At 41.2% G+C, this 20568-nt stretch overlaps 1 protein-coding gene across 36 annotated transcripts in view; it reads right to left on the reverse strand.

The window, feature by feature from the left end:
* scrib (scribble planar cell polarity protein) overlaps positions 1-20515 on the reverse strand; it is a 77378-nt gene extending 56863 nt beyond the window's left edge. For 7 of the 36 annotated variants that reach the window (XM_074622162.1, XM_074622157.1, XM_074622156.1 and 4 more), the window contains exon 1: positions 19391-20511. In XM_074622162.1, the coding sequence (XP_074478263.1) occupies positions 19391-19549 (159 nt within the window). In that variant the 5' untranslated portion in view covers positions 19550-20511. Of the gene's footprint in view, positions 1-19390 lie in introns of all 36 variants that reach the window. The other 29 variants (XM_074622148.1, XM_074622144.1, XM_074622139.1 and 26 more) reach the window with 9 other exon arrangements.
* Positions 20516-20568: the final 53 nt, after the last annotated feature.

Raw genomic sequence — 20568 nt, forward strand, 5'->3', positions numbered from 1 at the left:
CAGCTGAATGCCCTCTCACATACAGCTGAAGAGACTGGGAGAGCCAACACACATCATGTAGCATTAGAATGTGGGAAATAGATATTTAAAAAAGAAAATGTATTTGGGGTGCATGTTTTGCTTTTTGCTATCCCTATTTTTATGTTAAAAAGTAGTTGCCACTGATGGCAACCAAAGGCCAAGAATTGGTTGCCAATAGCAACCTGGCAAACCTTACTGTACAGATTGTAAGGCCCCCTGAGGAAAATTGTGATTTGTGATATTGGGCTATACAAATAAAATTGACTTAACTACTGTCGAGCCCTGAAATAAATCGGCCATTTACTTCAAAATATGCTCCAGTCACTCCTGGATCAAGCAATTTTACATTTAACCTCCTCTAAACAAATTGACAAAACAAAACAGTTTTATCAGACAACAGTCCCTCATATAATTTCATGACTCAATCATGGGACTGAGTGAAAGTAACCCTATCAGGTGGCATTAAAAGCCAGCCGTGTGCTGCTGCTGTTGCATAGACATGAGCTGACAAACATCTGTCCCTTTTGCTTCGATCAAACAAATCTGGATTATACAAGGACTCCCACTGTTTTTGAGTAAATATATTTAAAAGTTGGGGGAAAAAATTCAACTTGTACTCCATCCAATGGCAACAGAATACACAAAACTCAGTTAATTTACTTAATCTACAGCATGTAGCTGGTTTTATAGGCATGGGATATTTGCACGGTATCATATATTTCTAATTCTAAGCTTTTGTAGTGTTGCGAGTACAGATCATCAAGAAAGCATATAAGCCTATACTAAGTTCAAGAAGTGGTCCACGATAGGGTGAAATTTGAAAAATCACATTATGGCATACAGCAATTTTCATATCTCAATCTCAATATTTGTTAAAGGCGAAATGAGTTTCAAAATACCAGTTTAAGTTAAATATTGTCGTGCTGCAGAGTGTCTTGGCCTACACATCATATTCTAAAGGTTTAATAAAACATCTTTGTTTGGTACAGATCCTCGCAAAAATCACACCATAATCATGTTAATATGCTTTTCAATGAAAATGAGAACAATGATGCGAAAATAATCATTCCCTCTAATATCAGAAATCATATCGCAATTGCAATATCAGTCAAAAATAATCGCAAACTCGTGCAGCCTTTGTCCACAAGAGCAGCACAAAGTCACCTCTATGTAGTTCACTGATCTAGCATCCGAGCCCCAGTGGAAAAATAACTGTTCCACTTTAGGTGTTGCTTTGAAGTGTCTCTGCCTTGCAGATGTAACTTTTTCAAAGGCCAAGGACAAAGTGTTGCTTTGAGACGAGCGGGTCTGCTCTTACTCTATACGTCTGTATGAAGTGTTTGGCTCGGGCAGAGGGCAAGGTCGCGGTGTTCCGAGCAGATTTGGAATAGCGATGGCCAGGGCCTCTGTGCACACATGGAGGTACAGTAGGTCTGCAGTGACAGGAAAGCCCCGGCCCATCTGGTGTCTCTCCCTGACAACGCAGGTTGAACACACACCGGCATCAGGCAAACCGCTGGCCCTGGGAGATCATCACCGTGGAGACCAGGGTTTGTTCAATGAAGAAGCCAGGGGAATAAGGAAACAGAAACCTCCCTAGTGACGCTCGACTGACGATGAAATGAAAACTGAACTTGATTTTATCTGCTTGAAGATGAAATACAGTATCTGAACATCTGCATTTTTTCATCACTAACATTACTGTGATGTAATCTGGCTTTATGGCTGTTTCTTTTTCTTTATAAACACTGGGCCAGAAGAACACTTTAGCACAGAACGCTCATCTACAATACAAGACAGAAGACGAGGATGCAGTTACTTTGGATTACAAGCCAAACCCCATTAATGTGTCATGGAGACAGTATAATTACAGAGTTGTCTGCACACCCCTTCAGCACGACTCCAGCGAGGATCAACGCCAGGAAAAACCAAAACACTAGCGCTAAGCCCACAGGCAAGCACACGCTGATCCCCAATGCCGTGTCTGAAACACTGCTGCTCTTCTAAATGCCCGACGACGTCATGAACCTGGTCTGTGATAGCAGATCTAAAAATACACATCGGGAGAACCTGATGATGCACACAAAAAAGAATCACACAGAGCACAGATAGCACATTTTGTACCTTTGCCAGCATGCCATGTTGCTTGTCTAACAACGTATGTGGTGACAGAGTTCAACCAAACATACATGTGCGCTCAATCTGTGCTTGTCCTTGACGTTACCTGACATGTCCCTGTTATCTAAAGAGCCGTTAGACTGCTGAGCTGCAGCGAATGTCACACACACACAATCACTGTTCACAGCCAGACCAGTGACGATACATACTCTGCAGCCTCTCCCAGCATTCCTCCTGCAGACTGCAACCCTGTGCTACCAGACCAGACCGGCCTGCAGAGGGAGGGTAAGGTCCTATGGTAAAGAAGAAGTTCAGGAGTGACAGCCATTCACTTAAACGCAAACACACCCAGTGATTTAGTCGGGTAAAGCTGACAACTAAAAAGGGGGGAGTTGTGCACCACAATCACAAACATATAAACTGTTATATAATTTGTTTTATTAAAGCTTTATATGCAACTGCAATATTCGTTGTTTTTGTGAACTGCAAAGCAGAAAAACATCAAAGTAAAGGTGAGGTAAGGCAGAAACATGTCTACTCAAGTCGAACAATTTTCGACTTGAGGATGAAAATTTGCATGACACAGATCAGCAAAAGCAGTCAATGCATGTTGTTACTGCAAACATCTGTACCGTCAGGCCAGATACATGAATAAGCTTTTCGGGGCCAATAGACACAAAGTGCAAAAACACAGTGAATATCGTGGTTATTTAATGATTTCAGTGGGACGTTTTACAGTTGAAAAATGTACTTTTAGGACAGGTATCCTAATGGCATCACTGTTTCTAAAAAGTCTCTATAAAGAGATTTTGGTGAAGTTTTTATTTTTTAAAACATTTTAGTCTATTTTCATCAACAATATAGCAAGTTGTTATAGTCACAGTTAATGTTTAATGACGTTGTGTGTTGCCTCGTCATCGCCTCGCTTTAGTCATGGAACAAAGGTTATTGACTAACATATTTAGTCAGTTTTCGTTAACGAAATTAACACTGCTCTACATTCTTTCAGCTGAGCTCATTCCCAGTATTCCCATTGGTGTTTTAAGTCCCAGACGTTTATGATCTCTTTTAATTAAAACACTGTTGAAATGAGCAGAGACTAATATTTAACAAGGGGGAGACTTAAATTAAGCCTGAGTAGCTTGAGAATTCAACCGAAGCGAGATGTGCGTATCATGCATGCTTCAGTGTTTGTCTAAGTATAGTGCCTGTGTGTGGGCTTCACCTACAGGAATGTGAAATGAGTAAGTTCAACTGTGTGCGAGAGAGCGAGAGAGCAAGAGGAGTGAGTGTAGCTTCCAGAGGGCAGGGCCAGCTCCTGGAGATTCCAGGCATGCCTGTGTTTCCTCACATGTCACGTGCTGTCAGTGCAAACACAGCTCTGCTGCCTTAATTACACAGAACTCACCAAGCCTCACACTTTTCCCCAACTGTTTCATACTAAAGCAAAACCGTTATTAAGAGAAAGTTAAGGCAAAGTTGCTTAAAATTACACTTATCACATCACTCTTTTTTAAATTAAAGACTACAACGCACAAAGAAGTTCCACCGTGAATTCAAAAGATTATATTTAGAGCTCGATACCACTTTTTCATGTCCGATACCGATACTGCAACCTTGAGTATCTGCCGATACCAATCCGTATAATACAAGTCTTTTTCCCTCTCTTAAACAACCAAGTTTAAGAAATGTAATAACTTTAGTTACTTTGCAGATTCAGGTTATTAATACAAAATATAAAGAACTAATAAATGATTATGTATTATTATAGATTAAACTACCCAACAGTATATAAAGTCATTAAGATGAGTGATGAACACTTTAATGCATCAATAATTCTAATACAAAAATACAATATATATTATTCTGCACAATGAGTACTTTTACTTTTGGTACTTTAAGTATATGTTGTTGCTAATACGTATGTACTTCTACTTGAGTAGCCTAATATTTTGAATGCATGACTTTTACTTGTAGCTAGTATTTTAAACTGTAGTATTACTACTTTTACTCAAGTAGAGATCTGAGTTTTTCTTCCATCTCTGTATGTTAATATTAGTTTATTGAAATATTAAAAGGGTCTCCTTTCACTCGCATGCACACAATTTTCAGATACAGTTAATGCAGTGTAGTGCGTGCACTGTTTACCTCTCCATTATCTACTAATGCTGTCTTGTCTGTCTTTCTTTCTCTCTCCAAAGTGCGTTTGCGACAGATGCTGACATAGAAGAGCATATGTGACGTAAATGGATAGGATTATACTCTTTTTTTCCTATTTTCTATCCGATCCAGTGGTTTTGTGACATTTGACTGAACTCTTTACACAACAGTGAGTGTAGAAATATTATTAGAAAGCTGCCTGGGGGGAACAATAAAGCAAAGAGAATGAACACAAAGAGATGCATTGTGAATTGCTTCAATTCCTTGAGTTAAAATAACTGACCTTTTACTCTAAACAATGCCCCATCTATCAACACTTGCTGAATCACTCATCAGATGCGGCCATGTTGTCAACTGACGTAAAAAGCAAAGACATCAACACAAGAAAAAGCAAAGGAAAGGGTTAAGTACTAAGGCCAAAACATAAATCTGGGCATTCTTGCTGCACTGGAGATGAAAAGATGCGCTTGGGGGGGCTACTAACAGACTCGCTAATGTGCACACACATGCACATGATGTCATTTTCCTTTTCTACAGACCCGTTACTGCTTCGTTTGTTATTCATCGCTGCCATGAGCGTGACACATACATGCGTGTGTCCTGCTTTGTTGTCTCCAAACAACCCTGCTGTGCTTTCTATTGACCGCTCTCATCTATTCTCTCAGTCATACACACACACATTCACCCATCAGCACCTCTGTTAGGAGCCTGAAACTGGTCATGTGGCACAACACACACATTCAACCTGCATTATATTGTGTTTACTCAATAACCAATTAACCAACCATGACCCTAACATTGTTCTATTCCACATCCCTCACATCTGAAAAAGATGCTCCCAAATTAGAACTAAAGCTTTTTTTTTTTAGGTGTCCTTGACCCCCTTACATTTTCAGTAACAGCCAACAATACATTGACCTGGAAATTCACATGCAGCCCCAGTGTTTCCTCCCTACTTTTACACAGCTGTGTTGCTTGGGGGGGATAGTTCCAGATACATATATGTCAGTTCTGTCAGGCCTGCAGGAAGGTGGCTGAACCATTTTGTGCAATATTTAGATAACTATTATTTATCTTTTTTTCAATTTTTGGAAATGGTTTGCTTTATTTAAATTGACAGAAAACTGCTTTCATGTTCACACTGCAATTATAAAGATATATTTCAAATAAAATCTATAAATCAAAAGATTTTCATCTTCACGTCAAATTAGTGTTACATTACAGATAAAAATAAATGAAAGTTGATATTAATATTATAGAATATACACAATTAATTCATACAGCGGTAACACTGCAAATTTCCCCGCCGTGGGGCTAATGAAGGATTATTTTATCTTACCTTAATGCTCTGCCAAAATCGCAGCACAAACTCGCATAGAACTGATATGCGCAGAAGCGAGAGAAAAATTAAAAGCATGCATTAAAGCAAGACACTGAAACATCTTTAACGTCACACTTTAACAAAAATAAAAATATAGGGCTGTTATTGACCAAAGAAATTCTTAGAAAACTGACTCTCTCCACAAAGAATCACACAAAAGCACCACTTTAAATCTTGTGTCTTCCAGAGATGTGCTCATACATTTCTTAGAAATAAGTCATTCAGCATGAAAGAAGCATAAAAACAATAACTAAGACCAAAAAGACAGATCAGTTGACTAACTGACTGAGAGGGGACAGCCCTAGAAAAATATGATAAAAGCAGAATAAAACTCTTGTAAATAAAATGCGCACCAGACCAGTGGATATATCTGTGGAGTGTAAAACACAGTCATATGAAAACACTGATCAGTAGATGCATTACAGCTGAAGACACACCTAAAGCAGAATCCAGCATATGATTCTGGCTAATGGTAGACAAAATCAATAGTGAGATCAATAAGAAGGAGAAGTAGACAACACAGCAATTTAGATAAGTTGTAAAAGATTATTCCATCAATGATAACTTTGGTGATCAGGAAACACTGAGCTCTGCAATGGGGCTCTGATATTGCATAGTACACACATTTGTATTTTATTAGTCAGCAGGTAAATATTGTACATGCTGGCACTGAAACACAAATTTGTTTAAGAAATAGATGTGTGTGGGCGGAAAAGGTATGGCTGGCTGCACTTATAGCTGGCCAGCTGTCTCACAAAAGCTTTCAACACGACCACAAGAAAGCTCTCACTGATGCATCACTGATTATTAGCCTACACATTTTACATATTTTCTCAAAGTAGTTCATGGCCAAGATAGATAAATATTAGCCAGAGATGTTTATTTTTTGTGCACATTCAAAACACAAACATGTAGCTTTAGTTTCAACTGTGATATTTTAAGACAGATTTATTTTAGTTTATGCTTTAGGTTGCGTATAGGGATATCCCGAGAACAGATACTTCGGTACCAAGTTGATACCAAAATTCCTAAAACGTGACGGTACTCGTTTTTCTACAGTACTGCAGATACCGTAGATACCATCAGGGCTCCAGACCAACGGCGTCCCGTCATCCTGGGGATGATAGAAAATGTTTGGGAAACAGTAAACTCACTATCAACGGGTCCATTGGATGCACCATTGTTTTCCTTATAATGCTACATTTCGAACAACAAATCTGTGTTGAAATCGGCAGGATGAGAGCTAGTTAACGTTAGCTGTTAGCTCCGTGCAGGACTGTGCTGCGCCGGCTGCAAACAGCTAACGTTAGCCAGCTCTCGTCTTGCTGATTTCAACACAGGAGGTGCCATTGATTTACATTATGGTACTTTCAGGCTCTATTCAGTAAAATGATAAAATGATTCAGCAAAATAGTTTTTGGCATGAAACCTGAATAAATCCAGTTGTTTGAAGGAGATGTTTTCACAACAATATGAAACAGATAATAGAGAGGGAATTATGACCTGTTTTAACTTTCTAACAAAAAACATTATGCAAACGGTAATAGAGGAATGTATGTTCAAGAACATAGGATTTATTGTTTTACTTTTGTTTTTTACCGTGGTATCAAATTGGTATTGAGAATCGTTGAGTTTCACTGGTATTGGTATCAACTACAAAATTTCTGGTATTGTGACATCCCCAGTTGGGTAGGCTGACATATTGTTAACAGAAGTTATAAAGATTAAAAGCAGAGAGACAGCAGTTCTCAATAGAGCATAAAACACGTCTGCTATTCAGAAATGCACTACAGAGGTTACGAGACGATCAATCAAACTCGTCTGGGTAGGGAGAAAATATTCCCCAAATGGAACCAAATGTTTGCACTCTGGAGCCCCGTAGATGACAGACAGTGAGATAGTGAAGAGTATTCAAGTGGTAGACACTGCCATCATCATGGTAAACACTGCTGCAGCCACAAGTGTGTTACTGTACTCCTTTATCATGACTCTTGAGGTCTCAGGCTTAACATTCCTTCACGGGTTGGTGCCACATCTTGTAAGATTACAGGACAACAAGGTGCTTTACATTACTTATCATAAACTCTATCAGTCAGAGACACTGAGTGTGTATATGGGAGAGAGGGAGGGCAGGGAACAAAGCAGCAACAATGCTGCACTAGGAGGGGGTAAACAACAATAAAACATAAGCCGATTTTTCTCCTGTTTTCATGCCTGGACTTAAAAGTTCCCTCTACAAAACAAGGTCCAGAGTGGAGATGGTCTCACAAAAACAGGGCATTCCACGGCTCACTTGATTATTCCCACTTCCTGCTCGCGCAGACGCTCCCAACAAAAAGGAATCAACAAGAAAAACACCGGCATCAACAAATCAGAAACCCAGACGCTGACTGAGGGCCCAAGTTGCCACACACAAAAAAAAACAGACCAGGGCTTTGTGTTTGTCCTGAAGCAGCTCTGAAAGCCATTCTGAACTGGCCACCTGTTTCAAAACACATGTAACAGCAGAGCAACTCTGTTGTGGTTGCTAATTGGTGAAATTCCAATTCCCACTACTACCAAAGAGTATAGAAGCAAAGAGACGAAACCCTGGTGCTTTTTTGACAATGGCTGCTAAATGGCACTGCGGTAACGCTGCCGCCATTTTGGACTGAAAATGCTAATGAGTCTGTGGCCATGGATGTTAAAAGAAATGTCTGTAAATCAGAGGATGATTTTTTCTTTTGGTAAATCAACTTCCCAGTACAAACACCTAAATAGCCCAGTTCTTTGCTACTACTGCTGAATAAATACGTATCAAAACAGCATTTGTGTGAAGTGGTAAAACATGGCTTCTTCCTCTAAACATAGCAGCTATCTTGGATGTAGATAAGAGAGCTGACGGTGTGAGACGGTGACCCATCCAAAGCCACGGGTACAGAAAGCACACAGAGGCTGAGGATGGAAGGGCTATCAGGTTTCAGAGTGATAGATAGGAGGCCTTCAATGGCTGTGTGTGGTCAGCAGATAAAGGGCAGCATTTGTTTGTGGTTGGTTTTAATGCCATCCTGGATGACCTTTTCCCACACAGGGACATCAGCACCCTGACAGATTACCCTCAAAAGGACAATTTGTGTGACTGAGGGTGTAGATCTGAGCTCCTGTATGATCCAAAGGTTCATCCTATCCCAAATAAATGTCACTGCTGAATTTAACCACTCCAAACTTCACAGACTTGTAGCCTAAACATAAACTGTTGGAAATGTTCGAATGCAACACAGTTTACTCGAGCAGAATAAACATCTGGAACAAGATGAGCTCAAACTGTACTGCTAACAGGATGGGAAACATCCAACCTCGAACTAATCAATTACAACTGGCTGATAAGTTTGTCTCTGTTTGTCTAGCCTTATTGATAGGTAGCAAATCGTGTTGTTTTTATCTGAACTTTTCCTTCTCAGGACAGAATCTATGCAATACTGTGTAGCTCTGAGTACAAAGAAGTGTAGGAGTGTTATGATTTGGTTTTCAAATTAAAAGTTTTCTAAAAGCCTCCTACATTTATTAATTACAAACATCCCAAAACCAGTCAGCTCTAATCTCTACATGTCTTATTGTATAGTAAATTGGATATTTGGGGGTTTTGGACTGTTGCGGTCGTACAAAAATAATTTTGACTTGTAATAGAGGACTTTTCACTACGTTCTTTTTATTGACCTAAAAATGAATCTACATCATGCTCTACGTGTTAGTTGATGTTACATAAGACAAAGAAGATTTTGCTCAACTAAGGTGGAAAACTTAATTTGCTGCTTAATACCCACAGGAGAATTTAGCTAATGTAAAAAGTGTCCACCAGCCACTTTGCCCATCTGACACACAATAAAGTTTGCCTATTGTTTTGCATTTCAGTTTATGTGTGTTCATAATAACGCCCTGCTCCTGTACAGACGTCACCTTGCACATCTTGTCTGTGTGTACATAATGCTTGTAGGCAACAGAGCTCCCGTCCTATTACAGTGCTCCAGCAGGCCATGCTGCTCAGCCACAGACTCTCCCCTATTTCAAACAGCTACCACAGCCACCACAGCCATCAATTATTCACCAGGGCTTTGCCTCCCTGTTTACCTTCGAGGCTGGTGACCGAGGCCAGAGTGCATGGGAGAGTGGAGCATGAGTGTACAGACCAGAGTTACAGTACATCCAAATCACGCTGTCGAAAGAAAAGCAGGGACTCATTCGACGCATCTCATGTGACATGTGAACAGGAAATGCTACTGTGCTGAAAGTCAACAGGACCAGGGTTGAACCGACAATGTTAAAATAATGAGACTTCTCTACCTCAGGTAGGCTTGTAACTAATGATTATTTCCACCATCGATTAATCTGCCAACTTGTATTTGTAATTGCAAATGCACAAAAGTGAAAAACACCTGCCCCTATTCAATTTACAATGATGTGAAAATTATATTTGAGCAGCTGGAATCTGAATATTTGGCATTTTGTTTTCAGAAATTACTTGAAAACAATTAATCGATTACCAAAATTGTTGTGGATTTATAGATAAGAGGCATCAAGCAGATTGAATTCTGGGGGCACAAAAAAACTATTTTGGAAACCAATTAATCGGTTTGAGTTAATTTCCAAGAAAAGGAGTCAAAATTCTCTGATTCCAACTTTTAAAATATGAACATTTTCTGGTTTCTTTACTCCTCTATGACAGTAAACTGAATGTCTTTGAGTTGTGGATAAAACAAGACACTTGAGGACGTCATCTTGGGCTTTGGGAAACACTGATCGACAATTTTCACCATTCAGATTAATCGACAATGAAAATGATCGTGAGTTGCAGCCCTGATGTGCAGGTTAACATACAAAATACTAGCAGTGGCTGTCCTTATGCATGCCTTATAGCAGCGATGTTTTTTGAACTGGAGGCTTGACATAACCCAGTTAACATTGCTGCCATTTCCCAGGAAGAACGCATGATTTCTCAAAGTGAAAGGGAGGGAAGGAGGGAGGATGTCTGTGTGCTTGTCAGATAGAACAAAGCAGAAGATCCATCTACACCGTGCAGAAGTCTCCAGGGGGCCGGCTGTTTGCTCTCTGACCACTTCTCTCCCACCTGACACTGCTCGTCAGCCCAGACTCTGGTGCTCATGGGTGGATGGATGGCCCCAAAACACCAAGAGCCCCGGAGGACCGGGGATCAGCGGAGCTCAGCTCCCTGATCACTTCCTCCAGTGGAGGTGCCAGAGCTCCCCCTTCTCCTGTTAATCCATCTCCGGAATGAAATACACCCCCCCCCCCCGCTACATACTCCCTCTCTACACACACACCTCCCATTACCCCTCCCGTGTCCCACTAGATTGGGGGGGAGGGGGGCTGGCAGGATGTGAGACCAGCTGGTCATCAGCTCAGACAAAGAAACCTGCTGAATGTGCTCTTGCATCAAAAAGAAACTCAGATCTCTCACATTGCTGTTTCTTCATGGCCTCACCAGCTCTGGATCACTTTTCACTTGTACTTTGATACAGCCTAATCCTGTAAAGGGGAGGCCTGATTACAAAAGTTTAAAAAAAACTCTACTTCTGTTTTTTCTAACGGATGTAGTCTTCTTCAATCAGGGTGAGGGTAGAGTCAATTACAGCAACAAACTGAAGAAATCTTAGGCAACATCCACACTAAGAAAACACAACAGATGACGTTTGTTTTCCTCCAGAAAAGGTTCACGTGATGGAGCGGGTCGAATCAGGGAAGGACACGTCATGACTGATAAAACCCAATTAAGAAGCGCAACAAAACGCAACCCTGGAATTTTAAAACTAAAATGGGGTCAGCAGCGTTTTCAAACTTCTCCGTTTGAGGGGCTCAAAAACGCCCGGGGTAGTGTGGATGCTAGACATAAACGTAGCAAAAGTTATGCGTTTTAAAAACAAAAATGTATTAGTGTGGATGTAGCCTTATAGTCTGGCCTTAGACATGAAAACAAAACATTCACACGACAAATCATACTTTAGATATTTTTACACTGTGTGAGCAATAGTTCCTCTGGCTTCAATATTCTTTACCAAAGCAGGAAAGAGGAGAGCAGAAAATGAAAAAGAGCTGCGCCAGAGGAACGATGTGGTTTAACCGCAGGGAGGCCAGTGGCAGGTGTAATTTATCTCTGGTCCTAGCCTAGTTCAGCCAGTCGCTGGGGAGAGACAAACCAGGGCTCTCCTGCAGAGTTAACTGGAAACTCACAAGTACACTGTAAGGACACAGTGTAAAGAGTATATGTCCTACATTTCTAAACCAAACTTACATAAGTGAGCACCAAACTATGTGGCTTTAAAGCCCAGACAGGCTGTGTTTCTCTCACACTGTTATCAGGAATAGCAGATGGGTGGTGCACCATTCATTTTCAATCTTCCTTAAGATAACAATAAAGACTAACTAAAAAATTATAACAAAAATATAACACTTGACTAAGCGTGGGTAAACAATGGCAGACCAATTCACATTCAGCAAGAGCTGAGTGAAGGGGCTTAATTTGGGTTTCTTGACCCGGGGCTGAACATACACGAGGGACTCCAGAGAAAAGCACTCAGATTTTTATCGGTGCGTTTATGTGCTCGAAAAGAGACCCAAATGGCAGAGAAGTAGATCCCAGAGGAAGCGTACACTGAGACGCGCTGGCGTGTATGAAGGGGGGGGTCACAACTGAGGTGCTGAGGGGCATTTTCACAGCCGGGTGAATCCCTAATCTGCCCTTTAGCCACAGATCTGTTAGCACACACAGAGACGGCACTGGCGACAGCTGGGGATTAAAAAGATTGCGTGGTCATCCTTCCTATTTATCATGAACATACACTTCCTCTTTATTCAAAACATCTACACATCTCATTTTCCCTTTTCAGACAAAACCTGACCTCCAATTAGTAAGGATAGGGAAAGAACAACTATCTGATCAAAGATTTTGTTTTATTTCCTCAAAGCAGATATTGGATGCAACAGTTCTCATATTTCTGGTTGTGGCAAGTGTTGAGCCAGGAAATCAGTACTGTAACATACCTGGAAGGGCCTATTAGGTAATAATACTGGGAGCAACATGCATAAAACCTGTTTCGCAAAGTCTGATGGCGGGACACACCCATCTGGGATTTGTTCCCTATTTCAACAATGGAAACAACAAGAAAAGAACGAGTAAATATACTCAGCATACATGTACATTTGTTAGAGCCATTTTTTGGGCTGCCTACTGCACCTGCAGCCCACCCTCCTTTTCAGCAGGTGCAACTGACCTACAACAAATCTTAAAAGTGATCATTTGAGTCTTGATATGCTTGCAGGCTTAATGTACGCCTGGTCAAGGGCAGTGCAGTGCACACAAGGCACACAAAGAGCCATGACATTGGATATGGGGAGTGGGGAGGGGGGGGCAATCGGACTTGTGAATGGACTTCTTTGTAACCTGTCATGGGACTTGAGAATGGCTAAAAAGATGATTCCCTCTTCCTCAACATGATCTTTGAGGGAGGGCCAGTTTGTCAAAGCAACAAAGAGAAATTCAGTGCAAACTTCCCTGCTGAAAACACAGAACAAGTACAGGGAAATATGGATTGTGGGGCATGTACTTTTAATCCTACTTTCGCAAGCAATTCTTCAATAATTGACAGAAAAACTAGAGCAACCAGCTTCAACTGCAATAAACAGAGGCCTGCAACTACAGCTTCAACGATTAATTGATTAGTTGTCACTTATTACATTTTTCGCCAACTATTTTGATAATCGAATAATCAGTTTGAGTAATTTTTTAAGACGTCATCTTGGGCTTTGGGAAACACTGATCGACATTTTCTGACATTTTATAGACCCAACAACTAATCAATTAATTACGGTGGGAATCACCAGAGGCCCCATGGTACGATATTATCATGACTTAAGTCACAATACAATCTTATTGCGATATGCTGAGTATTGCAATAAGATACATGTATTGCGATTTATTACCTTTTTTCAATTGCAAATTATGCAGTTTGTCAACATCTGTTTTATGTAATAAGATACACTTTTCACTCTCTTCATCTCAGAGTTTTCATTCACATTTCTTGAGGTCAGAGGTCAAGGGACCCCTTTGAAAATGACCATGCCAGATTTTCCATGCCAAAAATGTGCGTAACTTTGGAGCATTATTTAGCGTTCTTCCCAACAAGCTAACATAACATGGTTGGTACCAATGGATTCCTTAGGTTTTTATAGATGTGATAGATAGATATGATACCAGTATCTTCACTCTAGCTTTAAGAGGGAGCCCGCTACAACCTCTGAAAGAGAGAATAGCGGCCGGGCCCGCCAGCAGCCATGAGATTTTTGACGTCTGTGTATCAATACAATATTGCCACGCAAAATATCTCCATAATATGCTGTATCGATTTTTCCCCCACCACGATTAAATAGAGAAAATAATCGACAGACAATGAAAATAATCTCATATAAATTTAAAAAAAAGAAGTGATCAATGTTTCTCCATATATGCTCTGGTGTTAAATCAAAATGGCTCCTTTATAGTTAAACATAAAAACTCACAAAGTAACTGTCCCAATAGCAACACAAAAGACACATCGCAGACTATCTGAGATTAGTTTTTGTGCAATGAGAAAACAGAGCAGCAATAAGGGCTAAGGATGTATGGGCATGAGGGGAATTCCAGACCAGCTGCCTACTTAAAACTTAAAAGGTTTCTCTAAACTCATTCCACACAGATAAGTCATACTTAATGCTACTATTCCATGTAGTATAATCACAGCCTGGATAGGATCTTGCCCTAAAATCAGACAAAAACAGTCATTCTAAATTTCTTTTTTTACAAGCCTAAATTGTTCTTGATGTGGCAAATGGAGACATCATTACCGCAGAGAGCATAATCTAAGATTGGTGGGCAGTGCGGTGGGGGTGAGTCACAGCAAACTTAAGAAACTGTCAGGACGTCTAAATCTCCATCTGTTCACCATGTTAAACCCCTTCCAATACGATCTGGACCAATCCACCCCCAGCAGCGACCAACACTAAATACCTCTACACATCACAATTGTTTCATTGGAAATTTATGAGTTTCATGTGTTTAAAACGTCTTATTGGCTGTATGTTATTGTGTAAAATGTTGCTGTACACATAAATTCACCTGACTAGAGATGTTCTGATACCATTTTGTCCTTCCCGATACCGATTCTGATACCTGAACTCGCGGTATCGGCCGATAACGAGTAGTGATCCGATACCAACATGATAAAAAAATATAGTTATTATTATTAATAATATTTAACAGCCGTTTACTACTGACCATGTATGGATGTGATATGATTACTATCTTTGTTGTTGGCCTGGCTCAGGTTAAACCCTTTGTAAAACATTAACAAATAAAGAAGAATTTATTTCCGGTTAAACAAGTTTATTTTTTGGGGGGTTAATAAAATGTCGGTATCGGATCGGTGCATAGACTGTTAGCTACATTTTAAAGATAAATGCTTCAATCCGGTGCACTTCAAGAGTAAAATTAGCAACAATAAAAGCTGGATAAACAATTCTATGCTCATAATTTAAATCATATATCATCACATTGGTTGTATAGATAATATCTATAACCAAAAGTGACACCAAACGTCTCGATCACCGGCTGGTGGCTCACTGTTAGTTTAGGAAGCGCTTGATTTGATATTCTGCAGCGTTTTCTATGAGCGGAACGTGCATTTTAAACGGCATTATCGCAGGCGATCATGTTCATTTAATTGTGGGAAGCAAAAATTGTGATCACGATTAATATTCGATTAATCGTGCAGCCCTAATCTATGGCATATGTTGTACATGCTGGTGCAGCCAATAAGCATGCCTCAATTCCTCCATATTGGGTTTACTCACAGACACATGGGATGAACTGATGAGCAAAAATGACATCTAAAAATAGACTGACAAATAAGTCCACAGACTCATCTCTGACTTGAATACACAGTGACAGGGAAGGAGCACATAAAGACATTCAGACCCTCACTCACTTATGAGCTCATTATGGTAATGCCATTCAACATACAGTCAGTGCCCTTGTTCCCAACCCTGTATAGGCCTGACCTCTCACACTGCTCCCTTGCTGAAGCCCCGCTGACTCGGAGGACCGGAGAGGGCCCGTATGCTTTGTGTCTGCGCGCTAACGCATTCACCGCGACCACACGAGACACTCTGTCACCACGCATTTATGTCTCCTCGTTGAAGCCAGCACCACACAGAGAGACGGTGTTGGTTAGCCGTCTGCCCCAGAATATTTGGGTGTATCTGTCACTCTGTGTTTCAGGGACTGTGCACCAGGTACACTGTGGAAATCTGACAGGTATGAACTAAGTGGAGGAAAAGCAGTCTGCAGTTAAGCCTCATCACGCAAAGTAGGCCCTAACTACACTGATATTCAGCAGCTACTATGTGTGTCTTCATGAGTAGCTCTCTGTCTATCTGTGCCAAAACAGTGAAGCCAAAACCCACGTTTGTGTCCCCAGAGAAGTTATACACAAGACCATGTTTTATCAAGCCAACTCAGGGAGGGCTAATCTAAAATATGTGTAAAAACTAGGGCTGTCAAAGTTAATGCGATAACGTGTTAATGCAAATTGTGAAGATACTGGCATCATATGAAACTAGAAAACCTAAGGCATCCATTGGTACCAACCATGTCATACTAGCTTGTCGCGAAGGAGGTTAAATAATGCTCCAAACTTATGCTACATTTTGGCGAGGACAAACTGTCATGGCCATTTTCAAAGGGGTCCTTTGACCTCTGACTTCAAGATATGTGAATGTAAATGGGTTCTATGGGTACCCACGAGTCTCCCCTTTACAGACATGCCCACTTTATGATAATTACATGCAGTTTGGGGCAAGTCATAGTCAAGTCAGCACACTGACAGCTGTTGTTGCCTGTTGGGCTTGAGTTTATCATATTATGATTTGAGCATATTTTTTATGCTACACACAGTACCTGTGAGGGTTTCTGAACCACATTGGTCACTGTTTTGTGTTGTTAATTGATTTCCAATAATAGATATATACATACATTTGCATAAAGCAGCATATTTGCCCACTCCCATGTTGATAAGAGTATTAAATACTTGACAAATCTCCCTTTAAGGTACATTTTAAACGTGCGATTAATTTGTGATCAATCGCGATTAACTATGAACAATCATGTGATTCATTGTGATTAAATATTTTAATTGAATGACAGCACTAGTAAAAACTAACATGTCAAAGAAAAGGGATTGTTAAAAAACACAAATACATCCATTGCTAGAAGTTATAATGTTTATGATTCCCAGAAGGTAATAAAAACAGTCTTGTCGACACTTTAGCCTCCGTTAACCTTCACTTGTTAACTTCATTAGTGAACGTGCCACTTGCCCCTTTCACCACTAAGCTAAGGCCATGAAACGTGAGAGACTGACACTGTCTACTACTGACCAGTCTACTCATACACACTCTTGCTCCATCACAATCACAGCGCATTGTCCTAATAATGAACAATGCCTTGGCTTGGACTGAATAAAGCAAGGAGAAAGTCGACCAAGCAAGCGCTTTGTTCCACATCTCTGGAGAGCTGCAGGGAAAACAGGCCAACAACAGTTCTGCTCCCCTTAAAATAAACTCTTTGGCCGTGCAAAGAGAACTTTTTGTCATGTTTCAAATAGTGGGTGTGTGGGTGGGGACGGCGTTGCAATTCATTCCACGCATGCCTTCCCACACTGCACCCAATCCAACTGGCCAGTGATGCCGTTACTAAAGGCAACATGTTGTGTGCCAGCTGTTTTGGTGAACATGCAGCTGGAGAACCTTCTGCACACCTGGACTGACAAAACATCCCATCACCCTGGTCCATTTATCTTCACACATCTTAATTGAGGCTCTAGCCCTCTTGGAAATACACTGCCATGCATGCGTAGATGGGCTGTATTACCTAGTTCCAACATCATGACTCAAGTTTGGAGCCGATTTTGTCTAGGGATGCACCGATCCAACTTTTTCAGTCTTGATACCGATACCTGAGCTTTGGGTATTGGCTGATACCGAGTACCGATCTGATACCAGTGTTTAATTAATGAGCTGTATGCCTCACTGTGTGGAAGTGACTGGGTTCATTATTTTATGTGTAAGCCAACATCAGGCTTGCCTTAAACATTGCTTTCCTCACTTTGTAAAACAAAATGTAACAGATATGATGATTGCAGAATTGTTATTTATTATTAAAATAATAAATCGCACACCAACAAGTTGGTAAAAAAAAATCTTCAAAATTAACTGGAACTACAATTCAGGCGTAAACCTTTTTAGTGCAGCAACAAATTGGTGAAAACTTAAACACGAATTCAGATTCCATTATATAATGTATATAGTATATAAACATAGAATTGAATTTAATGGATCGGCCCCATTGTCACCGATATCCGATCCAGCTATTTGAGTCAGTATCAGCCTGATATCTGATCCTTGGGCTGTGTATTGGCAAGAATCGGGCGATACGATATTTATCATGATACAGGGATTCATGGTGCCTTCAAATGGGGTCATGTTTATTGTGTTTACGAGATCAGTCCGAGACTGAGTTTTAAAAAAGTCATCGGTGCATCCCTAATTTTGTCAGTGCTGAAATCCACTTATACATGTGCAAAACAAAACAAATGTACTCTATGTCTGCTATCTTGCTGTCATTATCTAATGCTGTTACAGCAGCACAGCAGGGAAGAATGCCCAAACCCATTTCCAAGGAGGCAAGGAAGGATGTACCTATGCTAAGGAGGAAGTACCTGAGCAGGTGATATCATGCATCACCAAGAATAACCGTTGCTTTTCAAATATAAGTTGATTAAACAAATGTGCAAGTGTGTAGTGCTGCAGGGTGAATTTGACATAGCTTAAACCAGGAGACCATCCACACAGCAGGACCCACACTTTAGTCAGGGGAATGAAGGAGGTACCTTTGCTAAGGAGGAAGTACCTGAGCAGGTGATATCAGGCATCACCCAGAATAACCGTTGCTTTTCAAATATAAGTTGATTAAACACGAACTATGTGCAAGTGTGTATTGCTGCAGGGTGAATAGTTAAAACCAGGAGACCATCCACACAGGACCCTTACTTTAGTCAGGGGGAATGATACACATTGCTGATTGAGACATTTTTTGGTGTGTGCATACCTTTGGTAGCTCTTTGAGTTGGTTGGCAAATGTACTCCATGTCTGCTGACATTATATAATGCTGTTACAGCAGCATAGCAGCAAAGAGTGGCCAACCCCATTTCCAAGGAAGCAAGGAAGGAGGACCCTTTGCTAAGGAGGAAGTACCTGAGCAGGTGATATCATGTATCACCCAGAATAACCTTTGCTTTTCAAATATAAGTTGATTAAACACAAACTATGTGCAAGTCTGTAGTGCTGCAGGGTGAATTTGACATAGTTCAAACCAGGAGACCATCCACACAGCAGGACCCACACTTTAGTCAGTGGGAATGAAGGAGGTACCTTTGCTAAGGAGGAAGTACCTGAGCAGGTGATGTCATGCATCACCCAAAATAACCTTTGCTTTTCAAATATAGGTTGATTAAACACCAACTATATGTGCAAGTGTGTATTGCTGCAGGGTGAATTTGACACAGTTAAAACCAGGAGACCATGATACACATTGCTGATTGAGACATTTTTGGGGGTGTGTATACCTTTGGTAGCTCTTTGAGTTGGTTGGCATCGAGGAGAAGCTCTTCCAGGCTGCGACTGTAGCGGAAGACCTCATCGGGGACAGTCTGCAAGTTGCAATGTCGCTTGTCCACCGACTCGACGTGGCGGTTGCAGCGCCACAGGGGGATACACTTCAGCATGTCCGGCCGCCGTTTGGGTTGCCGGTGCTTACTGAAATCTCCGCATCGGAGAGTGGGTGAAGGTCGGCGAGAGAGAGGGTATCTTGTGGGAGTCACTTAATGTCAAAACACTCACTCAGTGTTCCCACGACGATCCCCAAACAGGAGGGCCGAAATCCACTTAAAAAATAATCCCTTCGATGTGTTATAGCTGATATTTCCCAGTTTCAGTTCAGCTTGTCAGGTTCGTCCTCTCGTCCTTGCACCTTCAGAATCACAATTAGCATAAACAAAAGCTTGTCTTCAAGTGTTTCCTCACTTCTTTACACTTCTTCTTCTTCTTCACAGATAGATTGTTTCGCTACCACCACCGCCACCGACACATCCCTGTAACGAGTAACCGAAGATCAGCTCTGCTCTGCGGCTAGCTGGTTAAAACATGACCCCGCTATGATCCATACACGGTGCTTCAAGTAGCAGTCATGAGTGGTGACTGCCAACACTTGATTGAATAAATTACTACCACAAAAACAGATAACATAACCCCACAGAGCGAGTCAGCAGAGATTAACCCGCTGCGCCAAAAGGATGTGTTCGTCCTCACCGGCTGTGTTGTTAGCAAGCTAGCTACTAGTAGCTAACAGCTAGTAGCTCACTGAACCGCCTTTGTCGCCTAGCAGCCGTTAGCTAACTAACTGACATTAACGGACGTTACTAACCAGCCCAAATGACCGTTACTAACCGTCCAAATTGTGGTAGTCATCACAATAACCGTTAAAATCAACTGCCCAGTGAGTGTTTGTTTTAATGCGACGCCAAGCAGCTTCAGTTCAGAGAGAGAGCTGGAGCTTCTCAGCAACAGCCGCGCATCATCATCCACTCCTCCCCCTAGTTGAGCCGCGGCAGGCCGGGTTAGTCGTCGTGTATTGGGGGGCTGGGCTGAGTTAGAGCTGCTGGAGGAGCAGAGGCTCAGTAGCTGCGCCATCTCGCGGCGGGTAACGGTTATCTTCTACTTCTTCTACTCTGGTGTTTATTGGCGG

Source organism: Sebastes fasciatus, chromosome 21, assembly GCF_043250625.1.
Source record: "Sebastes fasciatus isolate fSebFas1 chromosome 21, fSebFas1.pri, whole genome shotgun sequence".
NCBI classification, from domain to species: domain Eukaryota; kingdom Metazoa; phylum Chordata; class Actinopteri; order Perciformes; family Sebastidae; genus Sebastes; species Sebastes fasciatus.